General features: G+C 41.5%; 1 protein-coding gene across 1 annotated transcript; it reads right to left on the bottom strand.

Annotated features, from left to right (window-relative positions):
• Positions 1–7,348: 7,348 nt before the first annotated feature.
• Positions 7,349–11,855, bottom strand: LOC308153323 (ephrin-B2a-like; the record flags this gene model as incomplete). The annotated part of the gene is made up of 5 exons (XM_080526427.1): positions 7,349–7,770; positions 7,984–8,100; positions 9,486–9,578; positions 10,135–10,421; positions 11,788–11,855. 5 exons carry the CDS (start codon positions 11,853–11,855, stop codon positions 7,349–7,351), a joined length of 987 nt encoding a protein of 328 aa, XP_080382553.1.
• Between the last annotated feature and the right edge of the window lie 267 nt (positions 11,856–12,122).

Below are 12,122 nucleotides of genomic sequence, written 5' to 3'. Positions count from 1 at the left end.
ATTATCAGAGTTCATGTATCATTACAATCATTTTTATTTAGTCAAGCAAGGGGTTTTAGTCAAACAATAACATAGTCTGTGGTGGTAGCGATGGTTGATAATGACACTTTTACGGGCGACTATGGCAAGAACCCATTCAATTTTAAGAATTATAATCTAGAATATCTGGCAATATATGTTGACGGTGTCCAGTTCCCCACCAAACCATTACAACCGGACTTCCCTAATGGTTGCGTGACTCGTGAATTCTATCAACTGGTGTTATCAACAGGGAGACATTTAAAGAACAGTGCTATGGCCATTGATCGAAACGATTTCCTGAGACGGTACACTCTTTATGCACTTAATCTGACACCTGACGAGGATAATAGTCAGCATCTATCATTGATCAAGAGTGGTAACATACGCCTGGAGACACGTTTCAGGAACCCGCTGCCTAATACCATCAATCTAATAATTTATGCGGTATATGATAGTATGATTGAAGTGTCCCATCGCAGACAGGTTTTAGTTGATTACTATTAAGCATCATGAATACTGTGGAACTGACAGCCAGGTGTTTTGGCTTGTGATAAACTGCCCCAGCAACCTCTACAAATAAGACCTAGTGCTATGATAATTAACACACACCCCTCTGACCAGCCTGGAGAGCATTGGCTGGCAGTTTATATATTGGAGAGAGTTGGGTGTTTTTTTGACAGTTTTGGAAATGCTCCAAATCATTCAATATTTCCTAAATCGATTTATGACTTTTTAAACATGTCATGTGACGAGATACATTTATCAGACAAACAAGTTCAGGATGTCACATCGGTCACATGTGGTGAACACTGTATCTACTTCTTAAATCACATGTGTAGAAGCATCACCTATGATATGTTGATATCTAAATATTCTTCTAATCTGTTTAAAAATGACACAATGGTAACACGTTTTGTGAAAAAGTTGCAACCGTGTGTGTGTTCATAATGTGTTTAGTTGTGTTCAACATGTTCAGACAATTGTGTAAGATTGTGCAAGTCAATAAAATGTTGGTCAAATAAATTATCAGAGTTCATGTATCATTACAATCATTTTTATTTAGTCAAGCAAGGGGTTTTAGTCAAACAATAAGGGTTAGGGTTAGTGCAAAAGACTTTATACAGGAATGTACTGGAGAGAGTATCAGTAAACAAACCAAATTAACTTTTTACAGTAAACTGCCAACATATCTCATAACAAAAAAAATCAAATAAAAAGATGAACTGAAATTTTTCAAAAAATAAAATAAAAACAAAAAACACAATCTGTGCCTCAATTGAAATTACATGATACCAATAATACCAGACGGCAGAAAGGCACCACGCAGCTTAAAGTCATGCCTCTTGTAAATGTTACAACCTGTATTGACATTCAATCTCTGCCCAAAAGCCGCTCGATTCGTCAGCTCGGGGACGCTTCCTGTGTGGACCCTATCTATGTCTTTTCAAATCCTGGTAAGGAGCTTCAACTCCCGGAGGGTGTGTTTCTTGTGTGTAATAATGATGCATTCTCTAAACTACCTGCTATGAGTGATGGTATTTGTTATTTGGCTCATCTGATACCTTTGATTAGGAAAGTTACTCGAAAGGAGATGTCTGTGCTTCACAAACAAGCAACCTATCGTAGTCGTAGGGAGTTATCTACTGCTCAGAAGTTTTTTGGCCTAATATTCCCAAGTTATGGTGTCTACAACTCTCAGACTGAATTGAGTGCCCTGTCATCTGTTCTTGAAAAACACATTAATGCTTCGGATACGGTGATATCTGCCCTGGCTACTGAATTGACTGAAACTAAGAATGTTGCTCTCCAAAATAGAATGGCTTTGGACATTATTTTGGCCAGTCAGGGTGGTACTTGTGCATTGATAGGCGGTGAATGCTGCAGTTATATTTCGGATTCCGGTAAAGCTCTGTATGATTTTCATGAATCTAACAAGAAGGGTGTGGAGGATTTGCATAAAGAACACGGTTGGAATGTATTAGATTTCTTTGATTCTGCTTTTTCAGGTGTTGGTAATATGATCAGGTCCGTCGCTATTATTTTTGTTGTCATTATCATCTGTATTATGTTACTTGGTATTTTGATCAAATGTTGTGGAAAGTGTATTTCTGATGTTCCTGTTAATGCTTTGATGTTGACCAACATAGCTGATGAGCAAAGGCTGGATTCTGTCTTGCTTTCTGATTTTGTTTCCTCTTTTGATGATTTGTTTGTTAAGTGATATTTTGTTATTGTTTGCTTCGGTTATTGTGTGTTTATTTCTATACCGTGTGATTGATGTCGGTTGAGAAGTGATGTGATGGTTACGCAAAGCTGGGAGAGAGGTTCTGTTCCTAGCGCAACGAAGATGAAAGCTCCTGACTATGAAAGTGTTATCAATCTGAGACGGCGGTAAAGGTTGTTCTCCAACTGGGGTCAAGTGCTAGTAACCTCTGACCCTGAAGATTCAAGAACGAAGAAGACATCGGTCGTTGGAAGTTTTTGTATTGATTTATGCATGATGTACTGTGTTTAGATTAATTTTGATTGTTATTTTTAGGATTCTTTTTTATTGTTGATTGTTTTATATTTGGTTTGTTTGATGTCTTTGGTTGCTGGTTCTGGTGCTGGGTTGGTCTGTGTTATTATGTTTCTTGTGTTGTGTGTTGGTGTAGTTTTTCTGTCTGTTGTTGTTTGTGTTTTTTGGTTTCTTAGCTGCAGTATGTGGGGTTTTGTGTTTTTGTTTTTGTTTTCTGTGGTCGTTTAGTTTCGGAGCACCCTCTGGGTGTTCCGAGGGGGGAATATGTAGTATATTTTTTACTATGAATTGTATAATAATGGGCCTGTATTCTTGCTTTTGGCTCTGTACGATTCTACTGAAAATGGGGGTTTAGGACAGCTTGTAAACACACACGCGCGCGCACACACACACACGCACGCACGCACGCACGCACGCACGCACGCACGCACGCACGCACGCACGCACACACACACACACACACACACACACACACACACACACACACACTTTTTTAGCCAGATGACCAACACACACACACACATGGTCACTGACCATGACCATATAAGGATAAAGAACGAGGGAAAGGTTCATTATTGGCTAAAGAGGCTAGGAACAAGTTGTAGAATCTTCTTGACCAGACCTCTGTTTTTGGTTGGCCCAGGGGTGAAGGTATTTGCATATGAAAGAGTATAAATCCCCTGGGCAACATCTGTTCGCTCTCTTGACTTCCTGCGACCCCCGCCCAGATGACCTGATCTGCAGACCAGAAGACCATATGCTGTGTAAACTGCCTTGTCTGAATAAATAGTCTTAAAACTGCTCAAGAACTATTCTTCCTTTTTAGCAGCCAACAGATAACTTAATAGACAACACTATAATATAGGGTAGGGGTTCGTCTGGAAGTGGGAGAGGGCAGAGTAGGGTGGCTTCTCGGTAAGTTGCATTTGTAACGTTTGATCATGACAACTAACCAGGCACATGCTTATACTCTACTCAAGTTGTAAAAGAAAATCAGGGGAGGTGGTGGATTTTATCATAAGAGGACAATTTTAGCATCCCCTCAGCGTCAGTGACTTCAGTGTCAGTAACTTGATAAAAATGTCATTGCATGTGTGCGTGCCCCCTCGCACCTTGAAATAGCAGTAATACCACGTTCATTGATAAAATGACAAAGTATGGAAAGAAGGGGGCGATTTTGACTGTTTTTATTTCAGGGGGGATGCCATCCCCCCTCAACTCGAGTGCTGCTTATACTGTAATAATATAATGGTCTTATTCTTATCAGGTGGTCTTATTCTTATATGACTGCTCACTCCCTGACACCGGAGAAAATCCAGTATAATTTAGCGCATGGCCGGGCAAGGTCCGTTGTGGAACGCACTAGGCATGTTGAAGGGGAGATAGACAGCTACGGAGGTATATAAAGGAAGACTGAAATACAATCATAAACATCAGTTCCTTTTAAATCTTGAATTAAACTCATTTTCTCGGCTGATAACAACATCGTTAATTTTACGAGCCACTTGCATGAATTACACTAGACACGGGTAAGATCAAAATTTGATCTAAGCACGTTCTATAAATGAGGCCCCAGCTCTGTTAATGACTGAAAACAGCTCCTTAAGAGATTGTCAAAAGAGACTCTGAAAATGAAACGTTGATTACTTTTGAGCAAAGGGCTGCACACACGTAATTCAAGTTGCTTTGATTGCTTTGACTCATTTAGAGTTACATTATAGGAGCATTCAACAACAAGTCAAAATGTGCTCCAGAAAGGCAGAAAACAACACTTTGATATAACTTGAGAACGAATGCAAAAAACAATCCACTCTCAGAACAGGCCGCTTGGACACATTCAGAACAGCTCTGTTAATGACTGAAAACAGCTCCTTAAGAGATTGTCAAAAGAGACTCTGAAAATGAAACGTTGATAACTTTTGAGCAAAAGGCTGCACACACGTAATTCAAGTTGCTCTGATTGTTGAGATACACCCCCCCATCTCTCAGGCCTCAACCAGCCAGCTTAACAGACAGGCACAAAATAGATGAACGGTGCAGGGTGTGAGTTGGCCAGCTGAGGGAAGCACTGAACCAAGCACTGTACCCCATGTTTTTAAATCTCTGCCTACTCCTTTTGCAAGTCTGATGGATGAAAGAGGAAATGAGCATACCTTTATCAAGTTATGAATGCATTGCTGTGCTGATGAGACTGCCCTATCCGTTCTCAATATTCACTAAAGAACATTAAGTAGCATTTATCTGGTTTAAAACCTCAAGTTAACCTCAAGACACTACTCCCAGTCCCTGCTCCTGTGTCAGGGAATGTGGTTGTAGTGGGTGCTCACTGCTCAGTCATAACCCCCCAACACCCACACACAGTGAGCAGCAGAAGGGGGAGGGGGAGACCTTTAGAAGGGGGGGGGGGGGGGGGGAGACCTTTAGAAGGGGGGGGAGACCTTTAGGCTGTGCATCTTCACAGGGGTCAGATATGGCTTAAGCCTTCCCTGCAGCCCACCCCCAGACCCCATGTTTTCCACACAAAAGAGACAGCTGCTCCATTCCATTGTGAAAGAACCAAGAAACAAGTGTTGCTACTTGTTCTTCTTCTTTTGGGGGACAAGAATGTGTAAAAGTGTAGAGTCTACACTGTAGAGTCTTCATGTAATGTTGTTTTTCCAACCAGGATTTACCCTTCTCCCAACCTTTGGAATGTGTTGTAGATGTTGCTGTTTGTATATGTTTGATGTCAATTACAATGTTTAAAACGTTTTTTTATGGTTCCCATTATAACCTGCTCCATATCACTCGTCTTGTTATTAAAACCTGCTCTGAGAAATGTAACAAACAAGCCACATGGTGGAAGCTGACAGGTTTTAAATAATGTGAGGCGTGATGTGGCTGGGGAAGCATGAAACGTCCTCGCCCATGGATGCCCCGCTCGCTGCCACGGGAGTGCTAAGTCTCTTGAGTTCAACATACAGTAACTTTAAGGACACGTCAAACCAAACTGCCATCTCTGAGGAACCACACTACGTTCCGCCAAGAATGTTTATGATGTGTTCCTAGTGTTGCTTGCTTTGATGCAATGCATCCAACATAAATGAATTACTATTAAATAATGATCATGTATTATTAATACACTATTGTTTCTGAATCCTATTCAAACATCCTTTTTTTCTATGTATTTTCTCTGTGAAATTCAGCTTCTCTCATGTCATTTGTATTGTTTTAAAATATTAATTAATTTAATTAATTAATTTAATTTAATCATTTGACATTTTTTTTTTTTTTTTTTAATGCTTCGATTTCAACACATTTATAATTGAGCTATGCTATCAATTTCAACATGCAAACAAATCTGTCATAATGTCTGTTGTGTGCCAAGTTTGACTCTATGATGCAATATAAATGTCCTTCTAGTCAATTCTATTCTGATTTGTAATTGAAAGGACAGATACTGTAGATGTTGGTATGATGTCATTGCTAGAGTCCCGGGTAATTATCAGTGTAAGACATTGGTTCTGGTGCTGTACACACTAGATAGGATGACAGTCAGAATCATCACACCGTCCCCAGTGTTCCATTAGAGGGGTAATGGACTATCTTGTTTCATGGAAAAAACACACACGCTTTAATTACTAATTTCCTTCACTGGAGAAGGGGGGGGGGCAAGTCTGGAGGTGGGGGGCCCAAGTCTGCTGGCAACTAGTTTATTTTTCCCAGTGCCAAGGTGGACGCGTGAAGCAACTCGAAATAACAAACAGTTTGAATAGAAATGTCAGTGTCTCGATTAGTGTCATAACTGTAAATGTAGAACTGTAGAACTGATTAAATGGTCATCACCAGCCACCAGGGGGCATTCTCCACCCCGACCCAGTGATGACTGAACTGACCCAGCAACTTCATGCCCTCAGCACGCAAAGCCCTAGACTACAGTCCTAGATCCCTGTTCATAGACCTCTGGCTGAGCAGTTATAGTATGGTACAGTAGGTCATATCTATATTACATCACTACGTCAACATAGATGTATCAACGACATCAAGCATTACCAACTTCCACTTCCACAATATTTTATTCCCTCAGGATTAAAGTGATTTTTACTTTTGACACCCAAAAATATTGGAGGCGTAATTATAACTTAATTATACCGTTTTGGCCACAGAAACATATTCTTTGCTATTCAAGTATTTCACACTGAAAAAATAGATTGAAGTGTCCGCAAACAAAATATTCTTCTGGATATTTTTGAGTGCATTTTACTTGCTGCAATAGTCAAATGCGTAATTCAAACTCTTAGATAAAAAATTACTTAGTAGGTACATCATTTAGCAGCAACTGATAGTGGTTAACAATTGCCATGCAAGATTAACATCACATAGACATAGTTCATAACAGGTGATGTCTTCTTTTTTAAAAAAAAGTGTGCTTTTAGTGTGCTTTTATGAGACAAGAGATGGCACAGCAACTGTACTCTCCTCCCTTCATTCTCAAGAGTTTCAACTCTAACTCTCATGATGTCCTCATGTTTATGAAGAACCAACAGTCCTGCCAACAAAGCTGGACCCACAGCCATGTGACACAGCAGAGGTGTACACAGCAGGAGAGGCTGGTGGAGGAAGAAATCCAGGGACAGGCTCATTGTAATGCATGGGATGGAATGAGGAAACACACCAGCCTCCCCAGGTCCACAGGTATACTACTGTAGGTCCAGGTGGTAGACCAGCTCCAGAGTGTGTGAGCACCGGATAAACAATTACACAGCCGCAATACATGTCCCTGCATGTCCCCGGCCTGAAAGAGGAGGGCGGGGTCATATGATATAACCCTCAGACCTTGTAGTAGACATTAGTGGGGCTCTCTGTGGGCATTTCCTGTACGAGGTACGTCGGGTGTGCATAGTCTCCGCTCACTCGTTCGTAGTGGCGACAGAAGATACTCTCAGACGGCCGCATCGGGAAGACGATGTCACTGGGCTCCGAGCCGTTGTTGCTGCTGCTACCACCGCTGCCCCGTTTAGTCCCCGCCAACGTGTTGAGAGACACGGAGGTCGACTGCCGTCCTTCTGGGTGGCAGTGGTGCTGGTGGCACCGCCACAGCATGACCAGCAGGGCGGCGATGATGGTGACAATGATGACGATGAGCCCACCTGCGGCCAAGCCCACAAACAGTCCCACCTCTGAGACGATGGTTCCGTGGGAGTCTCCAACCCCTTCCCCTGGCTCCGTCTTGGCCCCTGTCTGAGATGTGTCTGGGTGAGAGAAACGGAGTGTTGTAGTTTATTCTCAGAAGCAGGAATGAGCGACAGCAGGTATAATCAATCAGTAGGTTTAATACCATTGTTTGTGCATGTGATTACCTGTCGGTGATATACTCTGTATGTCTTGAACACACACATGAACAGATGTGTTCACGATACACTGTATCATTGCTGTAAAGCAATACATTACTTTAGAGTACAAACCAACATTATTCTTCTCATCGTTGTTATTGATGGAGGGGTCCTTGCCTCTAGACTTGGGCCGCTTAGGGGGGTATCTGGTGGGAGACTCTTTAGGAGCTGAAGGAGGGTCAGAAGCACCTATAAGACATACCACAGGGAATTGTAACCACGTGGTATTGTATTACAGTGAAACGGTTACACACACCAAACCGATGTGTGCATGTTACATTAGGCTGGGTTTAGCTTGCTAACAGCAATAAGCTGCTTATGGTTTAAATTGGGGATTGGGGGATAATTCATGGGTTAATCCTTCACATTTGGATCAGAGCTGACACAAAATATTCGGCCATCTAGTTAAGCCAGAGTGGAGTTAATTGCATTCCAGACAAAACAACACCATGCCCCCGCCCCCACCCCCGCCTCCCTCCCATCCCTCTCTCTCTCTCTCTCTCTCTCTCTCTCTCTCTCTCTCTCTCTCTCTCTCTCTCTCTCTCTCTCTCTCTCTCTCTCTCTCTCTCTCTCTCTCTCTCTCTCTCTCTCTCTCTTACACACACACACACACACACACACACACACACACACACACACACACACTGCAGTCCACCATGAGAATGTATATTATAACTAATTTGGACAAGTGACTAACTGGTGTGGGTGGTTGTTCACACATCAATTGATGTGGTCACTCAGAGTTCAGCACCCGCTCTTTCCCATCTCTTATAAACAGCCCTGGTTTACTTCAGTAGTTCTCCCCTTCATTGTTACTTGAAGGCTGTATGACAACAGGTGCCATATCCAATCTTCATCAATAAATTTGACCTGGGGCCTCATTTATAAAAATGTCCTTGAACGTCATCTTTAACTTGCACGTAAGCAAATTTTTGTAAATGGACGTAAGCATTATTTATAAAACGGCTGCGCTTGTTTGAAATTGCGTAAATCTGTCGTCCGTCTATAAATAACAAATATACTTAAAATTGAACACAGGTGAATGGGCTTTGTATTTACGCCCTGTGATAGCGGCTCAATTATAGCGGCTTAATTAAGCCAAGTGCTCTAAATAGGCTTGATTGAAGTGTTGAGCAGCACCTTTGACGAGTTCACACAATGGTAGACAAACCAAAGAAGAAAAACGTTCAATCATAAACATCAGTTCCCTATAAATCTTGAATTAAACTCATTTTCTCACTTTCACTTCGCATGAATTACAGTAGGCAACGTGTTTGACTGCGGCTCACATGCCTGTAATAACTCTGCATAACCAGTAGGTAATGTGTGTAGCCAAGACCTGACGTAGAGCTACGATCGTTTCCACGGTCAAATTGACTCACGTTGAAATGTTATAAATCACTACTTTGACGTGGTTTTCTACGTACGCCACGGGTAAGATCAAATTTGATCCAAAGTACTTTCTATAAATGAGGCCTCTGGTGTGACGCACATACACACACACACACACACACACACACACACACAACACACACACATGCCCCTAATATGTTTCACTCACTCACACTACTTACTCTGGCCCACCCTCAAAATCAGCTTCATGGATTTGGCTTCACACACCCCTCCATTAGTATTATCCAGACCCTCCAAAGAGCCGGTAGATGTGGCTGGTGTAGTCAAGGGAAAAAGACAGAGAAAGAAATGGTGTAAGTAACCAAACAGTGAACAGTTTAGTTTTACTAGACAGAATGGATGTGAGATTTTATTTTTGTTATAATGTTATTTCATGAATGTAGCTAACAATCATATGATTAGCATTACTCCACAATTAACACAATTTCTAGCACAAGCTTGAGTAGTAACACGGGGGAAAACCCCATGAACTCAAACACACACATTCACAAACACATTCCCATTAGGACCATTTAGGTCAGATAACAGTGTCTCGTGGGCTACAAGCTAGGTTGCCACAAAAGTTCATGTCAAATCTGCACGATGCTGCTAAAAGCCGTGTGTGATTTGGGGCATGTAAGCTCTTATAATCACAATGCCTACCACTGCCGAGTGCACTGTCAGGGCTGATGGAGGTAGAGGAGGAAGTTACATGGTAAGACTTGATCTCTCACGCAACGCTGGGCACTGAGACAGTGGTTGACCAACATGGCCTCCGATAACAAGGCCCTAACAAGAATTCTAGGAATCGGTGCAAGTAGCAGTACTCACATGTGATGTAATAGTCCCTCCCCTTGAGGAACTCCAGCCCCCAGAGGTTAGGGCTGAACTCCTGGAACTTGAATGTGAACTTGACATCTCTGTCTGGCTTGTCACAGTTGAGCAGTGGCGTATCAGACTTGTCTACACTGCATCTGTCCAACTTGTCCTGGGTTACCAGGTACACACGGTAAAACTCTGCCTTTCCCCCCACAGCAGAACCCCCCACCCAGGGACACACGATGTCCATCTTGTCCCCGATCTGGGGGAACAGGACATGTCCCTGTCTGGGAGTGAATCTGGGAGAGAGGACGGAGAGAAAAGTGTCTATACAACGTCTGTCATGTTTATTGCCTAATACATCTGAGGGTAGTTTATAGAATAATCCTTAATTATAATCCACAGTTCATAAGACTCTTGGGTTTCACCAGAACAGGTGGATGACAAGAGGGCCATCTAACGAGAGCACCTTTTGATCCAGTAGCCTATACCCAAAATAAGCCTACAACAGAACCTTGTTATTAAACATAATCCTGCAATTCAAGAACTGTCATATTTACACTCACCAAACACTTTATAAGGAACACTATACTAATACTAGCTAGGGCCTCCCTTTGCTCTCAAAACAGCCTCAATTCTTCATGGCATTGTTTCCACAACATCTTGGAAACATTCCTTTGAGATTCTGGTCCATGATGAGATTTTTCAGGTGCACTTTCAAGCTGTGAATCTCCCATTCTACTACACCCCAACGGTGTTCTATTGGATTCCGATCCAGTGACTGGGAAGGCCACTGAAGAACACTGAACTCATTGTCATGTTCATGAAAACAGTTTGAGAGGACTTTTGCTTTGTGACATGGTGCATTATCATGCTGGAAGTAGTCATTAGAAGATGGGTACCTTGTGGCCATGAGTGGATGCACATGGTCAGAAAAAATACAAATAGGCTGTGGCATTCAAGCGATGATTGATTTGTATTAACGGGCCCAAAGTGTGCCAAGAAAACATTCCCCACACCATTGGTGTTCCTAATAAAAGTGTGTGTATAATATGTTGAGGTAATGTGAATGTTTCATGACTATGATGCTGGTAGAATATTAAAAAGAAACTTTGGTTGGGTTTTATCAACACAAGCACACGCACACCCACACATGCAGCACATGCAGCTTCTGGTATTGTTTTTTTTATATTGGTGTTGTAAAGCTTCTCACATTATTGGTGTACATTTTTATGCACATGATTTGTACTTACATACTAATACATTTCTCCATTGAAGTGTTTATCATTGATAATAATTCATCAATTACAGTTGTAAATAATAATATTTAGAATGACATTACATAATTTACTTGTTATTCATCCTTTTATTAATTAATTAAATACTTTGATGATTTATGTTCATAAATTAATCCGTTAGTTAATCACAATTTACCAGAATTGTCTAGAGGCTACACAGATGTTTAGAGACATCAAATGTTGGCTAGATTAAACATTTAGAAAATTCAACAGTGCTGTCACACCGTTATCGAGCGTTTTAGACTAAAGAAATCACTTTTTTCACATTGATCACTGTTGTACATTTAACTAATTAGTGACTTGGAAAAGAATACAACATTATGATTACTACAGCACCTACTTACTTAGGCTACTATAGGCTACTTACTTTGTATTTGACGCATTCCAGTAGAGGGATTCTAGAATGATGGCAGAACATGGACTGATAGCGATCATAACAATTCCTAAACTGAAACTCCATGTGGAACTCCCCATCACACGACTGGTCGGGAACTCTCAATATCAGAAGACGAAAAGATAATATACGGATTCCTTTTGCATCGCTATATTTTCTAACTTTACAGCGGCGAGTAGATGACCGATTACTGCGTATAATTCCAGTGGTTCCTGCTGCAAATATTCAGTTTCATTCCAGCAGTTAACTCCTGGCGCCTGTATTGTCGTGCGTAATGAAAGTGACAATGACAACAGAGAGGGGGGGGT

This window comes from Nansenia antarctica (genome assembly GCF_963989245.1).
Source record: "Nansenia antarctica genome assembly, chromosome: 1".
Classification (NCBI taxonomy): Eukaryota; Metazoa; Chordata; class Actinopteri; order Argentiniformes; family Microstomatidae; genus Nansenia; species Nansenia antarctica.
The sequence above is the reverse complement of the archived record's forward strand: the minus strand, read 5'-3'. Positions and strand labels throughout refer to the sequence as shown.